The sequence below is a fragment of the Fringilla coelebs genome (genome assembly GCF_963513975.1).
Source record: "Fringilla coelebs genome assembly, chromosome: 8".
In the NCBI taxonomy this organism is placed as follows: Eukaryota; Metazoa; Chordata; class Aves; order Passeriformes; family Fringillidae; genus Fringilla; species Fringilla coelebs.
In genome coordinates this window covers 17,836,723-17,863,576 of record NC_140066.1, presented here as the reverse complement: position 1 = coordinate 17,863,576, position 26,854 = coordinate 17,836,723, and the positions used below count along the sequence as shown (strand labels likewise).

At 43.7% G+C, this 26,854-nt stretch overlaps 1 protein-coding gene across 2 annotated transcripts in view; it reads left to right on the top strand.

Annotated features, from left to right (window-relative positions):
- The window catches only part of PAX2 (paired box 2), a gene marked incomplete at its 3' end in the record, with an annotated part of 83,094 nt that overhangs the window by 46,958 nt on the left and 9,282 nt on the right, over window positions 1–26,854 (top strand). For both annotated transcript variants that reach the window (XM_084209876.1, XM_084209877.1), the window contains exons 6-7: window positions 10,976–11,151; window positions 12,952–13,078. In XM_084209876.1, the coding sequence (XP_084066002.1) occupies window positions 10,976–11,151; window positions 12,952–13,078 (303 nt within the window). The remainder of the gene's footprint in view (window positions 1–10,975; window positions 11,152–12,951; window positions 13,079–26,854) is intronic.

Sequence of the window (26,854 nt, the reverse complement as noted above, 5' to 3'; positions counted from 1 at the left end):
GAGGTCTCTTCAGTGGCTCCAAGACTACCTGCTGTGGGCACACTGGCAGTCAGCTTTCTGAGCACCTTCTGGCATTCTCTGCAGACTGCCTTGTAGGAACCTGCTGGCTGCCCTGCCTTTTAGCCTGATCATACAGCTATAATGTGTGTTTGGGGAGAAAATGTCCAAGCAGTGTTGTTTAAATAAAGACTTGCACATACTAATGTGCAGGTAAAAGAAAAATGGACCAGAATGGCTGTTTCTAGAAACCTAGTTTCCACATGCTCAGTGGTTGGAGCATGTGTCCTTCTTCAGCATTGCCTTGGTCCTTAAATCTTCCTAAAAACTTATCCTTTTAACAAGAGCATCTGCCTCTCTGACATTCCCTGTGCCCCACACCGTGCACAGCACATGGCTGGGGAGCATCATCCCGCAGCTGGTGCTGGAAGACGGATCACGATCAGCGGAGGAATCGGCAGGCAGTGCCAGTAATTCAAACCATCCTGACCGTTCAGTGAACCTGAACCTGCTGACCTTGACAGCACTAGACAGAAGCGGCCTCAGGAATCCCAACCTTTAGAGAGGCATTGGCTGGAGGATGGCTCCTGCTCTCTCCCTTTCTTTCTTTCTTCCTTTCTCTTAGTGATCACATCCAGCAGCCATGGGGGCCCAACAGTCAGTCCCCAGTGCACCAATTAGCTCCTAATTTGGCTATCTCTGCACTCCCAAGTCTACATCAGTGCAACGTTAAGCATCGCTTGCTGTTCATAGATGTAAATCATTCCTATAGAGGAGTGTCTTCTTGTGCTAAAGGAAAACACTAAGCACCTTGTTCTCAGTCAGGGCCACGAAACCCCTCCTCCCAAAATGGGAGCTGCTGCTCCTGCTGTTTGGAAGGAAAGCAGAAGCTCTTTACTTTCCTAAGTGATAGTATCAGATCCTCTAGCCTTGTTTCACTGGATCCCGGGGGAACAACAAGATCTCACCAAGCGATTAGCCCGTGAGAATCTTGACTGGATAGATGAGGGGCAAGGAGGCAATTTGATTGGAGGGGAGAAAGAAAGAAAAACCAGTGTGTTTAATTTTGTCACCAGACTTTGCTTTAAAAAAATGCAGTCTGTGAACATTTTATGATGCTTTCAGGACTTTCTGGTCTCCAGCAATCTCTGCTGATAAAACAGCATTTTGTGTTGGCCTGCAGAGGCTATTCTAAGCTCTAGGATATTGCATATGCGGGATAACTCTGTTAGTATAGATGGCTAGAAAGAAGCAGTTACAGATACATATTTGTGTCTATCTATTGACACACACCAGACATGTTCTGTCTTCTGTCTCCATCCATAGCTCTTTGAAGATGATTTTTCCAAGAATCAATCAGATAAAATAAAGGATGCTTTAAATAGGTGTCAAATGCAATTCCTGCCTATCTTAAGGCCCTTTAAATTGTCAGAGTTTTGTTAAGGGGTCTAAAAATAATGCCTAGATCCACATTTTCCTTTTACTTTTCCTTCATTCATCCAAGCATCCTGCTGCTTACATCCCAACAGGTTCAAGGTACAAAGGCCTCTTCCCACAGAGGTCAACAGCTACAGAAAACACATATGAATACAGTGCCAGCACAGGAGCCAGGTCACGGGTATCGCGGTTTCCTTTCGGATATGCATCAGGTCAGGATTTCTTTCTCTCTTTGGCCCTGCCTTTTTTTTTTGGTCAGAGGAGCTATTCTGTTTTTAAGCTAGGGGATCTGCATTGGAACAGATTTGTAGCCATCTGATTAAACCTTAATGAGGTGATTGTTGTTATGAAATGTCCATCAAACCTTGAGTGCCTTCTACTCCTCTATTAAATGCTTTAGAAAAAGCTCAGGTATACTTCCATGCCTGGTTTCCCAAAGGACTTGGTGCTCTTTTGCTTTGGCTTTCGGCATCTAGTCTGAGAAGAGGTAGGCCTTGAACAGAAGGGTTGACTTTCCAAGAAGATCAGAACTGTTCTAGAGTTTGGGACAACTTTATTAAATCCCAGCAAATGAGAAACAACACTCCACTAGCTAATCCTCAAAGATACTTGTGGCTCTTCTCTGCAGAAACCTCACTTGTTTGTGAAATTGATTGTTCCCCATGGCTGGGCCCTCTCTTGTTTGGAGACTACCTCTTACAATTTGGAACATATCTGCAATATACATTTTAGAGAGGTCACATCCAGTATAGGTTCCTTCATGAACCTGTAAGGGCCTTCATATGACCTCATGCAGAAAGATGGCAAATTATTCTACTAATGGTTTACAGTTATTACAGGAATGAGGATTCAAAAAAAAAATTGCATAGTGATATTTCAAGCAGATTGCTGCCTATTGCAAGCCTGTCTTTTATTGCATGGCATTTCACAATTATCCATCCTGTATCATATGTTGTTTATTAACCTTCCCATTCTTAAGATCTCATTTTCTACTGAAATGTGGCTGACTCTCAGGTGGACCATGGCAGATGTTGAACAATACAGAGCATCAACTGTGAAATTTTGCTGTGCCATGTCCAAATGAAACCACAGGAGAATTAAGATATGCTGTGGGTAATCACTCAGGCTGGATTTTGTTCAGGACAGCCAGGTTAATGTCTGCACTCTTGCAAAAAATGCCATGGGAATTTTAATGACTCTGAGTGATTGGAGCCTTTGTTTTATGGCACGTCAAAAATGGCAGCTCTAAAAACACTCTGCTTGAATACTGGTTTAGTGCTGACTCAGAAGAGCTTCCAATAACATGATTCACAAGTATCTGGCTCAGGGGCAGGTACACACTCCTTTGACTGATGAGGTTAAGGTAAAAGTGTACATGAGGGGAAAATAGGTGGAATGAAAGGAAGGGGAAGTCTAGAGGGAAACAGAAGGAAAAGAAGCATATTAGTAGGAGATCAAGCAGTCTAAAGGAGAATTAATATTTTCTAGACTGTCCATGGTCTAACCCAGATCTGCTGAGTCTATATGCTGGTGTCGTCTCAGTGCTCTCCACTGGAATCTCAGGGATTCCCACAAACTGGGAGGTGGAACTGGATGGTGACAGTCCAGCTCTGGGCTCCCTGCTTTGTGTCTAGCAGTCCTGATAGCAGTGTTGATTTCCATGTCAGGCAAAGCACTGCTTGAGGAAAAAAAAAAAAAACCCTCCAAGTGTGGCGGTGTCAGTGCTCGCTGTTGTTCGACAGTGTAAAATTAAATTAATAAAGCCCCCAACACAGGAAAACATAACAGGAAATTAATGGCCTTTACTGTCGCTCTGATGCAGTCATTTGCAACCCTGCTTTCCGCACCAAAGACTTCATAAATGCAAGCAGTTTCTCTAAACAAGCATAGTTAGGGCTGCATGCAATGTAATTTTTTGTGTTGCTTCTCTCCTTTGGAGCTAGCAAAAGCCACCCTTTTCTATATGCTCACCAAGGGGGATCCTGCCGAGAAGTAGCCCCCCAACAAACATGTTTAGGAAGATGAGAGAAGAGAGTTAAGCCATGCCAATGATGCTGAGAGCATCACTTTCTCTGGCAGAGGGAAAGCACAGCTTCTGGAGCCCTGCTTCCCTGCAGCAGCAGCTGTACCAGAGGACACTGCACTAAAGGCAATGTTGTGGACACCACAAGAGCATAAATCAGGATAACCCTTCCGATAACTTTTAGGATGTGTAAATCAGTATAACCACTGAATGCAAGAGACTTACAGACTTACACTGACCAGAGGATCTAGCTCACTGTATGAGAAGCCAGTTGCTACTCTGTCAATGTAAACAATGCCAGTGTCTGGATTCTAGAGGCAGCTGCATTTCTGTTTGTCTAACAGTCAAACCTAATAGCACTAGTAAGAGATGCTGGACCTAGAAAACTATTACCTACGCTAAAACCCCTTACACACCCACACATGTTGTAGTACATGTTGTATACACATCTGAGACAGCTGCTTGCATCCTAACACCTGGAAAGACTTTTGCTGGCATTTTCAGTAAGGCTGGATGTGCTGATTTTTACTATCCAACATAGACTTAATTTCCCAGATGCTCTTGTCCAAATTTGCAATCATACATTTAGGTACAGTAGTAAATACATATGATTTTCATATGCATATACACACTCACTTCCTTAAATGCATTTTACATGCTCCCATGATAATCCAAGACAGATCTGAGCACACACTTCATTACACATTTGCACACACAATTCATTACATTTACATTCTCATTGAGCACTGCCATTTTTTGCTCACGTAAGCCCTGTATTCAAGCTGCACTGCCCGTCTCTGCTCCATCTAGGGTACTCAGTCATACACAACCCATGTGTAAAAAGCACTGCTGTCAGGCACCAGCACACATCTCACTCTTCCTCAGTCAAGCACACTCACTTCCCTGCATGGGCAGCCTTCCTTACTCACCAGTTCCTCATGTGAGCCATACCTTCATTTCAAAACGTAAAATCCGTTGTTTCTGAGCCTTTCTGCTTTAAGCCTGAGCATGTAAGAAAGAAATACACACAGTCTCTGTCTTGTCGACACACTTAAACTACAGAGACACATAGGCCAGCATAATACTATCAATTAGCATGCTGAAATTCAGGTTTGTGGATTCCCTTGAGGCAAATGGACACAGGAATCTGAACAACTGTGGAGTTCTTGAGGGCTGATGGTGTTCCTTGAGGTGATAATCCTCCAGTATTTATGTCCCACTCTCCCTATTTCTGCAGGATACTGTACATAATCTGAATTTGTACTGTATCTTCTTTCACCATCGAAGTGTATATCCCTCATAACATTTCTCTCTATGCATTCCTGAACCTTGCCAGCCCCTTCCATGCTCCATCAACTCTATTCTGCACTCACTTAGGATCCTTCCCATCTGAATTTGAGGTTCATCTTTCTCCTCACCAGTTATCACAATCAAAGCATTCAGAATTCTTGCAACACTACTACATGCTAAAACACAGAGCTGACCCATCTAGAGATGACATCTTTCGCACTGTCTGAAAGACCATAAAAATTCTCCTGGAAGGAAATGTAACCCAAAATTTACAGCCTACCTTTTCCAAACCTCTAAGTAGTGGGGCAAGAAAGGCAAAAAGATCACCAGATTAGGACTGCCAGTTCTCGCCCTTATCCTTACTGGGGGGAGTACAGTATTAGTTTAATAGTTAGTGAGGATGCAAACAGTGTCTCTAGAAACATTGTGACAGCTAGACTGGACGAGCTTGTGTGGATCAGGACATCAGTACCAGACAATCCTGGCCATCTGAAAATGTGTGACCCACTACCTCAGGACAAGGTCCTTGTCCTTGGTCTCTCTCTTGGTTGGGGGTCAGTTCAGACACAGATGCAGGAGGTCTGCTATTCCCAGCGGGAGCTTGAGACCAGGGTTTGAAGGCCAGCTCTGCTAGTGCTGGGCTCCTTCGTGTTGCACTGAAGGCAGCGCGAGGGCCTGCGCAGGGCTGGCTGCCGTGAATGACAAGCACAGGCTATCGATCGCGTTCTGAACTCGGCCCAGCCGATAGAAGGTAATTAATGACTCCATTTGCCTCAGTACCGAGGAGAACAATTGAGTTTGAAACTGCAACTACTGGCAGTGTGGGGAAAGGCCCCCCGGGATGGACAGGAAAGCTGCCTGACAGGCCCAGGCTGCATGGGGACAAGGGAGCACATCAGAGGGGGAAAAAGAGAAGAGAAATCGGAAAAAAGGAAAGAGCAGTCTTAACACAAAAGCGTGATTTGGGAAGGGGCAGCACATGTGTCCACAAATGCTCAGGGAGTGGGAGAGGGATGCTCTGAGTTGAGCACCCTGGCAGGGATGGTGCAGGCAGGCTGCAAGAGAGGACAGGGTCGCCTTGCTGGTGCAGAGGGACAGCATTGCAGCAGCCAGCTCAGCACCACTGCATCAAACAGTCGCGCTTCCCTTGGAGCTTTGACAATTAGATGGGTTCTGCTGTGTCACCTGGCTGGCAGTTCTCATGCCAGTCACATTCGCTTTTGTTATGACTGTGATTTTTATTGGTAAAGCTGCAAGGGCCCAGCTGAGATCAGGGCCCCACGACACTGCAGGCAGACGTGTCATAGGGATGGTAACAGCCCCTTCCCTAAAAGACAGCGGTATCTCCATGTTTGTGTGGTAGCTGCACAGCTTCTCATGACCTTCCTAGATGTTTCTGTGCCACAAAGATCTCCCTATGTCAGCAATACTTCTGAGTTATTTGTTGAGATGGTCCTGTCCCACCCTGAGTGAGAGTTCTCTGTCACTTGTAGCCAGGGAAGTAATGAATTATGCTACTTTGTGCTACTTGAACTTTTTGGTGTCTTTGTGGCTTCCAGACCTGAGAATATCTCTTTGTTTTGGAATTACTTAATGGGCATATTCCCTGTGTCAGATGTAGTCAAGGTTGTTCTGTTGTTCTTTGGCACAGCATTTCCTTGTTATCTGTCAGAATAGTTCTGTGACACCCATGGAGCATTTCTGTGTCTTGTGTTGAGGGTTTACTCTGAACATTCACTGTGTGTACTCTGTTGGCTGTCCCTCAGAGGAGAGTTATTTCCTGTCACATGTGCAAGGCCTGATCACACTGACAGCAATGTGTGCCTTTGTGAGGGGACACAGTGCCTGAGGCCATGGTTTGCCTCTCAAACTGTTTGTTAAGATTCTTATGATTTAAAAGAGAGGTTTCCCTTCCACTTAAAGGGAACTGGGAAAGGTGATGATGCTGCTTCCTATTGGGTTCAGTTACCACAGTTACCCAAATGTGGCATCCTCAGACTCATCCTGCAGCTGAAGTCTTCCTTTACTCATTTCAACAGGACCCCTTCCAATATCTGCTTTCTTGGCAAATACCTGTTCCATAAGCTTCTAGCATTGTTCTTCATCAGCTGAAGAGACTATTGCCCACCACAGTGCCATTCCTCCTGGGATCTGCTAGTCTTTCCCAAATCACATTTTCCCCTTAACCCCATTCTTCACTAGCACCCACAGCCCTCTGATGGACTCTGTCTCTTCTCCAAAGTCCTCTCTTGTCTTTTCTGCCACCTTCGCTCATATCGACGTGGCTGTCAGCGCTCATACTTTGTGTATTACACTATTTGAAGCTTCTCCTGATAGTCCAGCTTACAGAATCGTATCCTTAGATGAGAATTGCAACTTTGATCTAAAACCAGATATGAGTGTCTGGCCCTTGCAGTTTCAGGGAAAAAATGAAAACACATCCTCTGTAGGTTTTGACATCAGAAGACAAACACAGGGGACTTAGAGTCATTTGGTTTTGAAGAAAATAAAACAATCTGTGACTGTGAATGTCTCAGCTTTAGCAACACAAGACATGCAAATCTGTCTTTCAGGATCACCTCTGTGAAACCTTCTCTGCTTCGAAAGTAAAATATATATGCACAATTCATATAATTGCTCTTTGAAGTTTGGGATTCATGCATTCTACCATTACTAAGCCAAATCCTACTGCAAGGTGTTTAGACAAGATCAGCCTTGAGGTACTCTACAGGCCTCTGTCAAAGTTTTCTTGCTTTTGCTGATTTTTAAAGCATAGGCTAGGGCAGAGTGGCCCATCCCCCTCCTTCCTCCCTCTCCCCTCCAGGAATTTCAACCTAAACTAAGGCATTGTCTTTCTCTTAAACTTTTGTACCCTTCTCTATCCATTTGCTTACTTCGATCATTCTTATTTCTTAGTCAACCCCATTCTTTACCCTTCTCTTTCCTTCATCCTTCTCTTTCATTTCCCATAGACTGTACAGATGCTCTCTCATCAGCTGGTCCTGGGTTTCCCAAGTACACATACACGCTTATGTGTGCACATGCACACACACACACTCTGACATAAATAAATAAATAAATAGAAAGGTCAGTGAGCAGAGCAGCAATAACCCCTAAAACAGTACTATCAGAGGGACATGATTGATCAATTGAATTCCATAGCGGCTCAAAAATGTGGGATTAAGTAGTGTATTATACGCACAATGAGTTGAGGCATGATGTTCATTTCAAGTTCATTTCGCCAGCCCTCTGCCACCAGATCAGGCAATCAATAGGGGCAGCAGATATCATATATCACCTCTCTCCGTGCTAGGCAGAGAGCACCATAATCTCCCGCAAATTTAGAGTGACAGATTTGTCAAGATCTGAAGGGCCCCTGAATAAATGAAGGAAAAGAGACTCTTACAGCGACTCAGGAAAGCTGTGATTTCAGCTTCTTCACACAAAGGCATGGCCCGTGCACACGCAGGAGACACATGTGCACAGGGCTCTGAAGGCAAACAGAATTGCAAATACCTGCGCATGTGTGCACAAATCTGTGTAACCACTCAGGACAACTCACTAAGGGTAAAATCTAGTTTAATGACAATCAGCGAAAGTTTTACTGTACATCAGTCCACTCACACCAGACACAATGCAGAATTTAAGGCTGCCATCCTTGAAAATCAGGTATAGCCAAAACCAGCAGCCACAGATGAATGCCAGGTCAAGTATATACTGTGATGCAGAATCTAAAGAATAACAGAATAATTATCTACTGCAAAAATACCCATGTGTATAAGTGTCATGATGTGTACAATCATACACACTCTCTGACACGTGGAAAAATCCTCAACGACAAACAGCTTCACAGGCTGCAGACAGGTTGAGGCTGATACGGAAACATTTTTTTTTTTCTGAGTCTGGACCCAGGAGTTCTGTGACAGCTTTCTGCAGGGAAGACCAGAGTTCTATTCTCCTGAAATTCACCACCTGCAGAAACAGCCCAGTGTCATATAAAACATGAAAATTGTACTGACCCACACAGTGTGCAGTCCACCAAGCTTGATCCTTGTTTTGCTTTCTTAGTCAAATCTGCATGAACTCCAGATTTCAGGAAATTGATAACTTTCTCTTGGGCAAATAAGCCTGGGAAGAGGAGAAAACTCCAGGGATCAGTGCCAGTAAACAGCCTTGCTCTGGCTTGGGGTGGAAAAGAAAGAGAGAAGAGGCTGCTTGAGGGAAGGCTGCTGGCAGGGACAAATCAATATGTAATATTTTCTATGGTCTTGTGAGTGGTACTGTACTACGCTACTGTATATAATGTACTATTGATTATATCATATCGTATAATCACCTATAAACGGATATATCTCATAGCCAGAAGGCAGCAGGCTCAGTCATAACTCTGGGCCACCAGTTGGGCATTAACTGTGCCAGGAAAATACCATCTTGGCACTATCCATGAGCTAAAAGAGGAAGCAACAGAGTGGTATTGTTCTGGATGCTGCACAGTGAATGCCACTCCAGGCTCCTGGGAGCATCATGTGTCCATGAGCACCTCATGATTGCATGGAGGAAGGAAAAGGTCTATACAGAACCCTGGACCGATTTCCTGACAGACAGCAGATTTCTGAGATTCACAGACTGGAGGCCACCAAGAAAGGCTTAAGTATGAGGTATATTAGTAAAAAACCAGGATGATAATTACAGCACAAGAGGGAGAACCTGATCTTAGGTTAGTCAGGGTGATAAGGCAGTCAGACTTGAGTCTGATGAAGCACAGTAGGTAAGGATTCAGCATGGAGAGTATGGAGGCATATCGGCATGGATGAAGAAGGGGATTATTATTAGGCACACCAAAGTTAGGCTGAGATGTGACAGCAGAAAGATACCAGCACAGTTGGAGGAGATTATAATGAGAAGACTTGCCTCAGATGAGATGAGGGATTATGACAGAGGAAGATTCACTTCAGCTGGGACAGGAGGTTATAACAGACAGACTCACCTTGGATATGACAGATGTTAATAGTAGGAGACTTACTCTAGATAAAAAGGGGTTATAACAGAGAAAAATGCACCTCATTTGAGTTGGGGGATAACAGAGGAAAAAAACCAAACCAAACTCAAACCCAGATAGGTGATCAGATGGTTTATCACAGGAAAAAAATCACTTTGGATGGGGCAGGGCATTTATAATGGACTCACAGCAGAGGGGATGAGTGGGCTGTAAGAGATGTGGGATGGCACAACAGAAAGAGAGACACCCTGGAGCATGGCAGGAGGCACTGCTGTGAGACTGGACTGTGCCAGAGGGCTGTTGTAGGGACAGAGATGCACTTCCAGGGAAGCTTCTACCAGAAGGCAGTTATATTCCTAATAAGAACAAAGTAATACAAGGAAGGCTGAATCCCACTGAGCAAGTGGGAATTTTGTAATTCCCACCTAGGTTTTGTAATACAATAATTTATTTTGGATAAGAAAGGAGACTGGCAGAGACAAAGATTCATCTCATTTTGGAGGAAGTTTTATAACAGAGATATGGGTCATGATAAATCACAAGCTACACATAGGTGAATGGGACAGAAACCAACATATGTTGGATGGGACAGCTGCCCCACAGGGAGAGATTTGTCTCTGGTGAAACATGGAGTCAGAAACCAGATTTCCCTGTTATCTAAGGGGAATGAAAGGCTCATCTAGGATATGATCAGATGAAATTAGAACAGTGATAGCTGCTCATAGGACTGGGGAGCTACAAGAGAGACTGCCTCCCCTCCAAACTGTAAGAGAGCCTTTTTCCCATTGCAGGCTCCCTCAGTCCTCTCCACTACAGCCCATCTTCAGCACTCTTGTTTCTCTGTGAACTGCCTCTCCAGTGGTCTTCTAGCGATGCTAATCGCTGTGCTTTGCTCCCATTTTATGCTCGGCAGTGGAGATTTGACAATTTTTAACACTGAAAATCAGTGGAACCGAAACTCATCTCTGAGCTAAGTGCCATTCTCCACAGCCTCACTCATCCTGGGCAGGAGAATCCCACAGAACCCACTGGAGCAGCCTGGCCACTCCATCAGAGAGGAGGGGGCTCTTGTTGGACCCCTGAAGCCTCCTCTTCCCTCAGGAGTGGCACAGCCAACTGGGTGGAGGCACAGAGCCTCCCTCTTTCCCCCTCTGTCCTTGTCCTGCACCCATTACCAATCCAAGCCAGGGTGGTGCTAACTCCCTGTTTTCTCTGTCTGTGCCCTGCAGATGTATCCGAGGGCTCAGTTCCCAATGGAGATTCCCAGAGCAGCGTGGACAGTTTGCGGAAGCACCTTCGTGGCGACACTTTCACCCAGCAGCAGCTGGAAGCTTTAGATCGAGTGTTTGAGCGTCCTTCTTACCCTGACGTCTTTCAAACATCAGAGCACATCAAATCTGAGCAGGTGAGGGCCTGGCCTGGTAATGGGAACCCACAGGCACTGCGAGGATAATGGCAGGGAGATTCCCTCACCAAAATCCCTCTTCCCCTCTCTGTCCCTTGTTCTGATGCTGACCTGTTATTGCACATACCTTTTACAGTGTTACTTGTAACTGTATCACTGTGCTTATGCACAAGCTTTACTTCCTCTGATAAACTTGCCATATACCTGCACGCTGTGCTTTCCCCTACGTCCCCATGACCACTTTTCCCTCTGCACACAGACCTGTCTGTACCTTGCCATGAACATGCCTACCCGCCATCCATGTTCACTGGCAGACAGCACTGCATAGAAACTCCTGCACCCTGAGATCACACTGCTGACCAGCGAGCCACAGGGATGGGTTTAAATGGATCATTTTCCTTCATGGCCCAAAGCTGAAACTCGAATCCTATCTCCAACATAGTTTTCCACACTTCTGCAGCTCTGCCCACCTTTTCTTTACTCCCCCGCTCTCCTAGCCTTTTATCCCAAAAGCTGTTTGTCTTAATAAAATGAAAATCAAAAGTCTTTTTAAACCGCCCCAAGCCATAAACCAACAAAGGAAGAGAAGGAGAGGTTGGCTGTGGACTCCCTTCATCCCAGAGTCCCTGGGTTTATTACAATGAATAACCTTTATTTACTTTCATTAGACTATTAAGCACCAGCACAGTCATTTTTCCCCCTGAAACTCTGAGCAGGGCCCATAAAGCAAATCCAAAGCCTAATTGAGTTCATTTTAATTTCTCTCCGATCACAGCGAATTACTCTGGTGATAAATCAGGGGGCAGGCTCACCCCCAGTAGAAGGCCTAATTTGCAGCTAATTACAAAACTGATTTCTACAGGAAGATCAATACAAGAAGGAATTGGAAATGACTAGGCAGTCCTAGCCAAGCAGGGACAGGGGCGGGGAGGGGGCAGCATGCGTGGAACCTGCTGGAGGAGGGGAAGATGTGGGGAGGGGGCTGGGGAAGTGCATGGAAAAAAACAGAGGAGAAAGAGCAGAAAATCAGTTTTAATTTAACGTAATATTAATCAGAGCAACTTTTCCTGCTGTTTTGTAGCCTTCCTGGTTTCTCCAGCTCCCGCGTCTGGTCTGGAGGCTGCCACAATAAAAAGGCAATTACCAGAGCCTTTCGGACAGGACACCCTTTCAGATTCAATGGCTCTCCCCCTCCCACCCTTCTGTTAGCCATGTGGCTCCCCCCTCCCCAATTTCATACCCCAATGCACAGAGTGACAGAGGCAGGGGATGAAGCTTCTTTGTTTTTAAAAAGCTAGGACAGAGGTAACAGTGGAGGGGAGACAGGCGACCCAGGCAGAGACCCTGGCGACAGTGCGCCAACACTGGCTGCTTCCTACAGCCTGCCTGTCCTAGTCATGTCATTGTAGTCCTATGCCCCAGCTGTCCTTGTCACCAGGGCAAACACTTCCCATCTCTACTCAGCCAAGAGGAGGGGATGGGGGTTTCCCCTTTCTTTTCCCATGGGCTGGCACAGACAGCCATTCTCATCCCCACAGCCATACCACAGATAACAGGCCAGATCCCTCACCTCTCTTCCCCTTCACAGCATCAAGCAGGCAGGTGGGATAGTTCGTCCTAGGATACCCCCTCCTCATCCCCCTCAACCTTCTTGTCACTTTATCTTCTTCATTTCCTCCTCCTCCTCCTCTTCCATCTGTGCAAGGGTTTGCATCTCTCCTCTTCCTCCCCCCCATCTGTACACCCTTCCCTTTCTCCCATCACATCAATAGCGAGCTGTCTTTCTCCTCTCTTCCCCAGGGTAATGAGTACTCCCTCCCAGCTCTGACCCCTGGTCTCGATGAAGTCAAATCAAGTCTATCCACCTCTGCTAACCCAGACCTGGGGACAAATGTGTCAGGACCCCAGACGTACCCTGTTGTGACCGGTAAGCTGCTTGACCAAACAGCAGAACCAAGCTTTTTATTTATTTCCCTCATCACCATTAGCTTCTGCTTTTTCTGCTAATGCAAGATACCCCTCTGTGGCAAACAAGGAAACAGACATAAAGACTCTGGAGAACATAAGGGTTCAATAGAAGTTTGAAATTCAGAGTGTTGGCAGTTTGGGGTACACTTAGATGTGTCCAGGTGTGACTCAAAGATAGGGAAACCCAGATGTGAATCACAAAATTGTGTGCCCAGATGGGGCTTAAGGCTGGGATGCTGGTGGAGAACAAATATGTCCAAATATGCACTGTGATATTTTTTTTTCCTTTGTATCTGAGAAAAACAGGGTCATGGCTTACCCATGATCTCCACTTGGTTTTCTTTTGGAGAAATAATAGTTTAAGTTTTATTCAGCCCTGGCACTTGGAAGGCGCATTTGCAAATTAAAAACTGAGATCTGCTGAACTGCAATTGCTAAACTCTCTCCTCCTTAAGTCCATGAGTCTCTTAGGAAAGCTGGCAAAAAAATTTGTTCACAGCCTTTCCACCTGTGTGGACACATTAAACTCAGGTGTGTCTGGGAGAGTAGAAACTGTGAGAAAGCACATGAAAGCAGAAAAATTGGCATGCAGAGTAATAGGAGGCAACCCCTGTAGCAGATGCTTCACTGAAACTTCTTTTTTCCTGGTGGCATGTGCAGAACCTGAGCAGCACAGTTTGGCCTGAGGCCACGGGTCACTCACACACTGATACTGGTGTAGGCTGCCTGTCCTGCGTGTGTCTAGAGCTGGAAGGAAACATTCTGGTGTCACAGCCCTTCTTCTTGAGGCCTTGGTTGCCATCGGTAGCTGCTCACACAGCTACTACATCTCCTGAGTAGCTAAAGTGGCTGCAAGGCTCAAGTGACCTGCCCCTGTTTGGAATATTCCCCTTTCTCGACAACTTTTGTAGCCCCTCTAGAAACCTCGTGGCAGAAGTTGAGAAACAATTCATGACGAAGGTCTAAGTCCTGTTAGTAAGGGAAGAAGCTTCTTCTCCCTTGACCAAAAAGTTGTCCTGTGATGGCACAGAATCAAGACCACTGGAGTATGTTTCTCATTTTTTTCTTGCAGAAGCCCCAGCTAATAGCTCCTGATGTCAGGGCAGCTCATGGCTGAGGCAGGCAGTCATTGCTTGTTCAGCAAACGTTGAGCAAGGCATATTGTTGTATGCAGCTTTTGGCTACCAAGAACTTTGGGACCAGGCAGGATTAGTAACAGTTAACTCAAACGCAGAGGACATCCAGTGTGTCTGCAAAATCTCATGGAGAACATGGGAGATGAACTATATTATTCAGGAAATGTCTAGAAAGTATGACATCCCAGATCTTTTTCATGGCTTTTACAGCTATCAGGCTTGATTCAGAATCCTTGTAGACATGCAGTTTCTTAGCCAACCAGAAAAAAAAATGGCTTAGCTGTGGCAAAAATGTTCTACCTTTCTTTGTATTTGCAAAACTCAGCTGTTGTTCATCTACTGTTTAGCAGATCCACATCTCTCACAGGAAATATCTTCTTGTCTTTGAGGGGCAAAGCCAGTAGGAGAGCAAGGCAAATCCCCACAGCTAAATGTAAAGGTGATGTGTCTACAATCAGAGTTTAAGATTCAAAGAGGCCATGAAAATAGTTCTTTTTAGCCTTTTGCCTAAGTGAAGATGGTGCATTCTAGCTTATCAATGTGAAGGCTAGGACACTAAACAAGCCTTGGACATGACTCTCACAAGGGCACAGCATGAGGCAGATTTGGTCTCACAGAAGAGACTATAGGCTGAGGAAAAAAATTTTCTTCATGTCCCTCCCACCCTCTGCTACCCCTACTCTCTTCCCTGCCACACTCCCAGCTCAGCTTGAGAACATCCCCATCTGATCCATCTGGATCCAAGAGTGAGAAAAGTTCATTTCAGACCCAGCTTGACATTCCCAGGTGGCAATTTAGCACTAACATCTCAATCTGTATGCGACATTTCAATCAGTGCAGAGTAACAAAAGCAGAACTATTAGCACTGGGAGCTGTTCACTGGTAGTAATGATGGAGAAACTCAGAAACTGGAAATGAAAAGGGGAAGAAAAAGCCCCTCAAAAACGTGAAAGGCGTCAGGGGAAGAGGGGCGGAGAATTTTTCCTGTACACTTAGGCCAGGATCCAATGTTTGGATTAATGGTGCCATTACCCAAGAAAGGACTTCAGATAATGCTCATTCTTAAAATGTTTTTGCTGGCAATTAAATGGTTGCAAGTATTGATCTTCATTGATCTGATGTTCTCAATTTGCATAATCTATTAAAGATGAATGATTCATTATATGTTTGCTATGGGGCTGGGCAATGCTTTCAGGAAGGACCAGAGATGTGAGGAACTCTGTCCTGCCTCCTGATCTACCCCAGCTAGGAAATTAAGGAAGAGGCATGCCGATTTCTTTGGTATCACCCAGCTCCTGATCCCAGGAAGGGATATGGGAGTAATAGTGAGTATTGAATTCCTGGCTGCCTCTTTCGCTGCTATGGTATCGTCCTTGAAATAACTCACAAAATGCCCAGGGCAGTCTGTGAACTCAGGTGATACCTGACACAAATGTGAAACAAACCTACCCATTCAGGGTACAAATTCTGTGTGGAGTTACTTCACACTGTGAGATTTAGAGTTTCAGTCTACAGGCAAGTCTCCCCAGCTTAGTCTTCCTAGACAGAAAAACGTATCTCCAGGTCTTTCCAAACCATAGCTGTATGATACCAGATCATACAGTCTTCAGAAAGTCTTCCTGTCTGAAGACATCAGAGAAAGTCCTTCTCTCTGGCTCATGACTAATTGTCCTCAGCAAGCTCTTTCAGCTCACACCATTCTGAGACCTCACCCCTCCATAAGCCATCAAACCCTCAACAATCTGTAGCTAACTAAGATCATGAAATGTAGTGAGATAGTTAAGGAATGATGTTGCTGAAGTCCCTTTATCTGTCTGGGAGCTTCTTGAAACTGAAGAGCTGGACATGTTACAAAACAGATAGCCACTTCTTCAATGGGCCAGAAAGCCTTCCCCAAAGTCCTGGGCGTCTATTCAAAGGCACAGCTTAGCACCACAGCTGTGTACAGCCCAGCGTTGCCTAGTACTGCCAATATTAAACACTCCCTTTCAGACAATATTCTACTAACACATCTTAGATGGCTCATTTATTACTCAAATCTCTGAAAGCAAGCAAACAAAACCATTTTTTTACTATGGAGCAAACAGGTCATCCTTATCTCTCCCTATTAAGTATGTTCAAGGAAGTCCATGAATGAGTTGTCACTTAGTGACTTGCTGAACACTAGGCTAGGAAACCTACCCTGCTGCCCTTCATTTGAAACAGAAAATGCAGAAATTTTCAACTGCCTTGTGAAGATTCAGAGAGAGAGAAAAAAGTTCATGGATTTTACTTTCCTCCAGACCTCCCCTCTCTGGCATACAATCAGGTTTTTTTTCAGTTTATCTTTTTTAATTCATACATGAATATATGCAAAAAAAAGGTGGAATTACTGACGAAAAAGAATACTTGCTATACCTGAACGACATAAAGTAGTATTCAAACAGAATCTGATTTTCAGGAAAGCAGCCATGCTAATCATGAGGAAATCACTGGCTGGACGCTTGGAAAGATTTTCTGAAATGCCAAACAATTCTTTGAGAACTTTAGCCTCCTGAAAGGTGAAAAGATGCAACTTCCTTCCTTTCAGATTAGCAAGTAAACCGAAGAGAATTTTGTTCAGTTCAATAACCTGATCATTTAAAATGAAGAAACAAACTCAGATTTGAAAAAGCAGGAACATTTGTTTTCCTCAAATTAAGTGAATTAGAGTTGGTATGAAAGGATGAAATCTATTCATTTTAAAATAGGATTCTTAAACCCATCCAAATTCCTCCTTATAGCTATCCATTCCTCCAGTTAATAAATAATTTTTTAATGCAAAACCTGCTTAGAAAAGCTTGATTTTTCTGTTCTAATATATTTAGGAAGTCAGGGAACTTATGGCCATTTTATTTAATTAGCATGAATAATTACAAATACTGTTTTTAATGTAATTCTAATTTCCATCCAAATATAACTTGACACAGATAACAAGTAAAAAGTTAATAATCTAATAAAATAATAATATGGACTCATCATTCACTATTTTGCCATGTAATAATACGTGAAGACAAATTATATTAAACAACATAATTGCATAAATAAATGTGCACATGATGCAGTTCATCTACTTAGCAAAACTGAAATAACTATGTTTAGGGTGAATTTTGTATTTGTCAAAATATTTGTTACCTCCCATAAAATTCAAGCCTGTAGAAAACAGTCACTCAGTGGAAATCTAAAACAAGTTGATCCAGCTTGCTGTTTTAAGTCATGACTAAAACTGACCATTACATTCAATTGTACTTATGACGTTACAGTGAGAGGGGAAGTATTTCCTTCCCCTTTTCCTTGTTTGTACTGGTGAAAAATTCCTGTCTTACTCCAGTCTACTTTAGCCTCTGATACCAGCAAGCAATGGCCCTGGTCAGGGCTTGATTCATCTGACTTAAAAAAGCCTGTGTAGCAAACTGCTGGGGGGCCCAAGTTGGCTCTGGTGATGGCAGATCCCCGATGCTGACCCCGCGAGCAGCCGGGCTGCAGTCAGCAGCACTCAGCCTCTTGGGCACAGCTCTGGGTGCTCCAATGCCCTGAAAATGGAATATGATAGTCATTCATGCATCTGCTACAAGGTTGTTACTACCCTGCCTCACTAAAATGAAGGTAGTATTTTCTGTGAGGAGGCCTCTCATATTGAAGATGAGGAACTGGCAAAAGCAGAAGTCCACAGGACCTCCAAGTTTAATCAACCGTTTCCCCTCTTTAAGAAGAGATAGCATCTTCTTATCTAGTCAAAGAATTTGTAAAAGCAAAAGGTGTTACTATTCTCCTCTGGGACCAAATGGCTGAGAGTGATAGATGGTCAGATGAATGATCCCTGAAACAGACAGGAATGGGGGTGAAGGGAAAGGAATCACATAAACTATTTATATGCATTCAGTGGAATTTTCACTGACACTAACTTTATGATGCTGAAGAAAGCAGCTGATGGGCTTTAAAGGCATATTCAACTTTAAACACAGAAATGGATGGGCCTAAAAGAAATAATATCTTTGCTTTCCTTAAATTAGCATTTAAGTGGACAATAGCAGTGAGTGAAAATAATGTCATATAATGACAATAGCAGTGAATTGGCATTCCCAGTTCAATTTTCTTCAGCAAGAGGCAGCATTGCAGGCTGCCACACTCTATGCTGCTGGACAAAGGGAGACTTTTTTAGAGAAAATAATTGTATTATATTGTCTTTTCAGCAATTCAAGTTTTGCCTTTTCTTCTGAGGTTAAATTAAGGATCCAATGAGTACAATTTTGATAAAAATTCTTACAATGTATACATTTGCCCAGTGTAGCAAAGACTGTGCTTTATACCTGAGTTAAGCAGACATTAATAATTTTTGGTGTCCGTCAACTGTACGGGATTTAATCAGGCCCACTTTTTCTACAACCACAATTGTCCACTGCTGTCCTTCAGAGAAATTGAGAGCTTAGAGTAATCTTTGTCCCATCTTTCCAAATTTACCACTGCTGTGGGCTACCAAGGAAGATCTATCCTATCTCATGATGAGCAAAATACCATTATGATGAAAGCTTGGAGTTACCTGTAATGATGACTGCATGAAAAACTAACAGGTTTTTGCATTGCCCAGTATATATTTCAAAAGCATTTTGTTTAAGAGGCAACACTCAAGTCACAAAACAACAAGGAATAAGCACATGCCTCATTTCCAGACAGGCAGAACTTGCCAAATCCAATGGGCTGGGACTGAAGAAAGGGGACAATATAAACTCCACTGAACTTCTCTGTTTGTCAAGTGCACAAGTTGCATGCATGTCTTTCTCCCCTCCACCCAGGACTTCAAAGCATATGTTCCCTCTTCAACTCCATCTTTAAACAAATGTACTGAGAGCCACATGAAATAGGCCCCAGTAGAGTTCCCAAGTGAATAATTAGTATTCAAGTAGCTTCAAAGAGTAAGTCCAGATCACAGGTCTACTGGAAGCTCCATGTTTTATCCTATATGAAGGGAATAAAATTTTCTCTTCGAAGTAATATACAGAGTTAGCAGGTCAGTTTACTTGGAAAGCAGCAGTTGATCAGATCAGACCAGACATAAAATCTAGATTTATAACATTTAGTTTAATGAAAAAAATACAGAAAATACATTACAAAATTTGACATGGGATGTGATGTCACAACAGCATTGACTCTTAGGGGAAAGCAGCCCAAAGTTAGGAACATGGGTGAATGTGTGCACAAACAGAAAAAAACCTGAACACACAAGGCATGTTCTCCAGTCAGTAGGAAGAAAAGAAAGGTATAATGAGAAGCAGGTTAATGTTAGCACACCTGTAAGTTCTTCTAGCAAAGGTCTGTTATGATCAGAGAAGAGAAAAAACACAGGACAGCATCTATTTTATGTGCAACTTGAAAAATGTTCTCGCAACAGAAAACCCAGGAAACTAAGAATAGAAAGAGGGGTTATTCTGATATGACAGTAAGCAAAAGCCAACAATATGCTGTGTGAGTCCTGTCTGGTCTTTTATATCGCTTTTGGAATTGGAGGCAAGATCACCACAAGGGAGAAAGTGATGTAACTCCACTGCCTATAGTGTAAACTCACCAGTCCATGAGTTCTGAAGACCCAGTCCCATTTTGTTTACCACAATTAAACTTTTCTAAGAAATAGAGAACACAAATACAGAAAAAAGATGTTTCAGAGGTGGGTGCAAGGATAGAATTCAAAACACCTGAGATATGATTCAGCTTTGGCACACGAATTTGAGTATACTTCTCTGGGCTCAGTTCCTCACAGATAAAAGAGTGATCCCTAAGCAATGCTGTAAGGATATGTGTTGTAAAGGGTGGGACACTGGAGTTGTGCAAATATTTGATAGAGACCTCAGGAAAAGACAAAGACCAGGAAACCTTGTCAAGATGGTAAGCAGGTTGAGTGGATGTGTGAGAGCCATCCCTCATGCATGGATGTGCCATCTTGGTATTCTTTGTGTACTATAAAGAAAAGGAGCACTGGATGCAGATAGCTTATCCTCCAGGAAACCAGCAATGAAAAACAAGCAGCTTATGTAGTCCTGCAACCAACCCCCACCCCACTTCCCTTCCCTTCAGCAGGAGAGAGCATGATAAAAGCTGAGATGAGTCTCCATAGGAACCCAAAGCTGTGAATCTTCCTCTCACTCCGTCTGGCCAAAATCCCTTCATTCACAGTAGGAATTTAGGCTAGAGATCACCAGTTCTTGCTCTCCGCCAAAATAACAGAGGAGAGGGTTAGAATGGAAGAAAAACAGCCATAACTCAGAAAATACAGCCAGAAAGACAGGAGTAGGTGATTCACAAAATGTTGTCCTCTGCTATGTTTCCAGCTATATCCCCACCCTGCTGACTTTCAAGTTTCCCCCACCATGACAGTGGGTGATATTTTTTTTGCCATCTACAAACAATGATACTGTTCGCCTTTTAGAAGAATAAAGGAGACTGAGGCAGGAGTAGATTTCTGCTGCTTTGGAAAGGGGCTGCAAACTCATTCCACTCCACTCCCCTCCCATTTGATTTCAGGTTGTTATTCCAGCCTTAGGAGAAGGATATATCTTGGGATTCTCTGAAGGAGCCTTACTAAGAAACACTCCCAACAAAACATAGACAAGCTAAAATTGCACTGCTTCACAGCTTGCTGGCAGTAGTGGGACTTGGGAGAGGCAGAGGCAAGTTCTCCATCACAAATATGAAAGAATTAGAGAATGGAGAAAATCAAAATTGAAAACATAAAAGATGCAGCTGAAGTTTGAGGTGGTTAAAATGAAAAATGAGACTGTGCCATTCACAGGTGGATAGATAGATCAATCAATTGATTTCATATACAGTGACATGCTTTGGAGCTATAATTCACTGCTGGGGCAATTATTCCAGCATAGCAGTGGCAGGAGTTATACCAGAGACAGAATTCAGGTGCTTTTAGTCAGTGGAGAGTTGGACAACAAAGGAGTAAAAAATGGTAAATGCCATCCATCAGTAAAGATACATGGGATATAAATTATGTCTGTGCAGTTGCAGAGTGTAGAGGGAAAGATAGACAGATAAATAGACACATATAAGTCTGAGTTTTGGTTGTGCAATCATTTACTGTCTGAACTTATCCTCGCCTCCTTTCCACTATTAGAGAGAAGAGCGTTTAGCATTATTGTGTTCAAGTCTCTTTGCCATGTTACTGTTGACTTCTTTATCCCCCCACACACTGAGTAAGTGGTGATGGCTCTGGAAGGTGCAAGGAATTTTTCTTCATAAGCCTTGATGTGTTCAAGAGAGGGCTGGGCTCATCTCCGCTGTGAGTCTGACAGGGGTTTTAACAGCCTCACAACATTGGGACAAATAGCTCCTGGTCCCTTAACCCTTCCCAGCTTTGCAAGGCAAGGCCTAGCACTGTTGTTCCCATTGCAAGGGCTTTACACAGTCTTTCAGGCTGAAATCCTCTCTGTGGTGGCTGGGCAGAGCGGAAATCCAGGGGCTGGATCAGATTGGCCTAATGCTACAGCAGCTTAAGCGGTCTGTTTTACCAGAGATTATGGTTTCACTTACACAGAGCGCCTGAAAAATGCTGTGGTTTAGGAAGGATTATAGCTGAAAATTCCATGCTTTAAAAGAGAAATAAAGCAGGGGAGGGACTAGGAAACCCAACGTGCCTGGGGGCTGTGCAAACAGGATTAACCCCTGCCCATAGCACCTCTTGCTTCTGCCCACCCACACTTCCATATCCACCTTATTCTCTGCCCTTTCCTCCTCAGCAGCTCTCCACACATGCTGTCTCTTTTATAATAAAGAGAGTTGAAATAGGAGTATAGAAAATGCCCAGGACCAAAGTGTCCCCAGTTTATTTATGTATCACTGTCAAATTACTTCCTTGAAAAATATCCCTTCACTTGTAGCCTGTGAAAGCCCAGGGAGCTTTTGGGCCTCTGCCTGCAGATTGGTCTATTCGTCCAAATTATCTTGTATCAATATTATTTGGATAAAGGCTTCAAGCACTCCCAGAATGCTGGTGGTGACTCTGCCTGTTTGGTCCGAAAGTAAATCTGTGCATTCCTTGCCTTGCAGAGGACAGAGGATGCAGGAGAAAAATAGATTAGGGTGGTTCTTGATCTACAGAGACTGGCTCTGGCACATGAAGGCTTGCTAGTAGGATAGTGGGACAGTGTATGGTTGTAAAAGGCAGAAGCTGGGTGCTGATGGGCTGCCTATTCTGGGGACTTTAATTAACTGTAAAACATAATCCAGATACTCCAAGTTCCATTCCCCACAAAAGATCTTGCCAAACAGAGCTTCGTAGCAAAAAGGGAAAAGAAATTACGATCCTCACTTAGCATACCAGTGACTTCACTCAGTAAATGAAGAGGAAGTGTATCCCTCTTGACCAGGACTGATCCTTCCCAACTAATTGAAACATGAGTGTATGTCTTTGCTGCAAAGAAGTCTTGGTGATGAGAGACCTTTGCTGTCCACCCATGTTAGAAGTACTTGGAGTAGAACACAGATGGCAAACTATCATTTTTGCCAGGTAGCAAATCTTTAGGGAACAAATATCTCAGGGTAAACAGCATTCACAGAGAGAAATTGCCCAGCCCTTTATTGTCTAGGTGACCACTACAGCCTCACAACAAGGTGCCTAAAGTTAATTAAGCCAGTTCTACATTAATGAACTCAGATTTATGACCTAATTATATGTCACATTTCTATTTCTCTGTATAAATCAAAACCACCAGAACTAACTTATTTCATAGGCCATTGGCAATAGTTGCCATCACAGCAGAGAGATGGCTTTCATGTATTGGCTTGAATTTGTTTACGTAAGGATGGACGGTTTGCTAGATAATTTGGATTGGATCTGATCACATCATCCATGCTTTGCTTTCAGGTGTTCAAATACAAGACTCTATTACTGCTGACCCAACAGCAGTGGGTGTTCTGGAGTACCCATGCTTTAGGTCATAGCGTTCTCCAATTCCCAAACATCCTACTTGGCAGCCAAGTTAGGAACAGTGGAAAAGCTCAATCTATTGTGCCTGTGAAAATCTGCACATTAGAAATGGAGGCCCAATGCAAACAACAATGAAAATTAGACCTTTTACAAGTCCCCCATATTTCCTCTCTTCCATTATGTCTCTCTGTCAAGGTATCTATCTGGCAAAACTACAATCTGGGAACAATCAGAATCAGCCCTGACTGTTTTATGATTAAATCTCCAAAATGTGCCACTGTGAACAAGATCAATTGATTGACCCATCTGTCTATCCACCTATTAATTGCACAGTCCCATTTGTATTTTAACCTCAAACTCCAGCTATACCATTTTTGTCAAGCTTTTATGAAATTTGGGTGGAGAAGCTTTGGCCATTACACCCAGCAATCTGTTTAATAGATGTTTATAACAAGGCTACTCTCCTGAGGAAGGTTACCTTGGGTTTGAAGAGAAAAAGTGGTGCAATTCCTTGGGCCAAACTGTGTAAGTGTAGCATCTTCATATGCCCTTGGCCAGCAAGAAAAAGCAGCAGAAAAGGGAGCACAAAAGCTTCAGAGCATTCCTCTTCCCAATCCTATGCTTGTTCCTGTCCTCCCTCTCCTGCATGTTCCCTCCCTCACTTCCTTCTCTTATTGCCTCCCATTCCTCCCCTCTGCCACTGCACTCCATTCCCCTCATCTCCTGCTGCTCTGCAGAGGCATTCCTGGAGTCTGAGCCTAGCCCCCAGGCACATTTACTGCTGCTGTCTCAGCACTGGCTCCTCTGATCTACTCCTAGCCTTTTTATTTTTATTTTTGTTTTAAAATTAATTTCCCTGTAGATTTTAACCACTCCATTTTCATTTACCCATTTTGTTCTTCCTCTCCTCCCTTCCCCACCCTCCTCTTCCTTCCCCTGTTCCCTTTGTCTGTCTGTGTCCATCCCTTACCCTACCACAGAAAACCTCTCCTCTCCCCTCAGTATAAAGCAAGAGCCTCATGGAGCCTCTCTCACCCCTTTCACCCCCACCACGCCGGTCGGCTCTGGGCAGGCTGATCTTCAGCCCTTCCACATGGCCCTTTCAGACGATGCGTCCACGCCTTGCTACAGTGCCTTCCTTCATCATGGTGCCCACTTTGGGCAGTCCAGCAGCCAGCCTCTGATAGCAGGTAACCGGCCTTGGCCACAAACTGAGCGGGGATGCTGCAGGCAAGGGGTTCAGTTTCGTCTGATGGGGAGGCAAGTAAATGCTGCAAGCTCTTTGAGTGCAAGTGGGAACCAGAGCAACCATGTTCCAGGTCTGCATCTGCAGTGTATGTTCTCAGCTCCATGAAGAATCAAAAAGTTTTCATGCCTGTCCTTCATTTTTAGAATAAAAGGGGAAAAGAAGCTGTAACTACCTAGAAGTGACTGGGTGTCCCAGTTGGATTGGGTTTGGGACTTAGTATAGAAACATGCATACAGCAAAATCCTGTGTTGACTCAATAGCCATAATGTCCCTGCAGGCACAGAACACAGCGTGCTAGCCTAAGGTAGATGACAGCAGCGTGAAGACCCCAGCCAGCTCTAGGCCTGCCTGGGTTGCTCAGTATGGGTTGCAGCTACTAAGTCAGATAGACATGGGCAGTTGGTGAGCACTGTCATAGCTGTGCTGTGAGCAGTATTTGAGTCACCTGATTTGGGAGTGTCAGTGTGAGCTGGTGCCTTCACACAGCAGACCACGCAGTTAAGAGACCCAGCATCATGTCTGAATGTCAAGAGCAGGAAGGATGTGTGAAAGACTATGTTTTACAGCCAAAGGAATACAGAGTTGAGGTAGGTCTTAAGGGAAGAGCAGAAGTGAAGAAATAGATTGCAGAAGATGGCAGCATTAATAAGCAGCAGGCAGGGGGGAAAGATGAGGAGGAAGGTCAAGTTTCATGTAGGTACTCATGGAAACTCCTGAGTAAGGTGACAGAAGCAATATTGCTGCAGAATCTCAGGGGTGACTTGGGTGAAATAGTGGGTATCATCTTGGGTGACCACTGACTATTCTTCAAAGGATGTAATCTGGGCTTTTTCAGAACAGACAAGTCAGTGCAGACCACACTAATACTCAAGAAACATATCTTCTTCCTAACACTCAAGAAACGTATCTTACTTCTGCCTTCTTCATGTTCCTATATTATTTTTCTCTTTTGACTTAATATCCTTCCTTTGTCTTGTCATGTGAGATTTCCATTTCTAAACCACCGTGTATGAAAACAGCAAGTAAGAAGGCTGTGTCTTAAGACCATCTTGGTCCTAGTAAGAGCCTCTGAGTTCTGGGCACTTCCTAAGTCAAGAAGTGACTCCAAAGTACAGATATCTGGGGATACTGTTATATACGACCATCTTCTAGCCAAGAAGGCCCTGTATTTCTTGAGAGGCACATGCCTTAAGACTCTTATAGGGAATTAGACACGGGACAAAGTGTTCAAAAGCGCAAACGATGTCACAGTGATTCAGGTGCTGTTCCTCAGTCAGAAAGTTCTTGCAGGAAGAAGAATGGCTGCAGTTGGAAGCAGGTTATGAGCTAGCTTTGCCATAGCCCCGCAGTACAAGAATTTAATAATCCTGTCTACATGTTTGTAATGAGAGAATGTTATGGAAGGGGCCTGTTTGTATGTAACAGCATTTTAAGAGTTTCTCTGTGAGACTCTTACTGATGTTACTGATACAGTACTTGCTTGTTATCTTCTTTTTCAAGACTGGGATTCTGACAAATTATCACTTTCCAACACATTTTCCATGCTCAGTTTTGAACATCAACCTCTGTGTGCTCATGTCTGAATAAAAACACAGAGGCATATGTGCACACATCCAGTAGCAGAGTCAGTGTATATGTGATCCCACCTGAATGAAAGTGTCAAAATGAATTAATTTTGCCTGCAGATAGATAATGTTATCTCTAACTTTTCAGTGACATTGTTTTCACACTCATCACTTGTTATTTCTCAGGTTAGTCAATAAATGAAACTAAAAGAACAAGAATTTTAAGCATAAAAGTTTCTTGCCTTAAACCAAAGTGAAAAAAAAATTACTACATCTACTAGATGTTATTCATATGGTTTAACATACAGCTACAAGTCACTAAAGGAATTATAGCAATAAGAGGTTAAAAGAGTGTAGAATATTAATCCCTGATACATTATGTATTTATTTTTATCAGTATTGGGGAGTGGCTGGAAAATGGCTCAGCTGTTGTCTAAGAGGACATAAGCAAGGAACCTCAGTCACTGATAGGAAACCTCTTCTGGAAGAAAGAATGAACTTGCATTTCTGTTTTCTTGAGTAAATCACTTCAGTAATCCTTACTCAAAACCTGTGAAAGCAATGACACTGGTTTAGCCTACCTCAACCCAGAGAAGCTTCCTCCCTTCAGGTTAATGTTCCATGCTTATTAGTTTTTGCTTTGCCTTGTAACTGTTAATTATTTGTGATTCCCCAGCCAAGGTTCATGCTTGTTCCAGGGCCTGCTTTTATCAGTTATCATTCTGCTGGTAGCAGAGCTAACCCAACGCTTCTTCTTTCATTGGCATATCCCAGCATGGTTCCTGTGACTCCAGTGGTGTTAATGGGCTTTACTTAGCCTGTCACTCCTAAAGGTGAA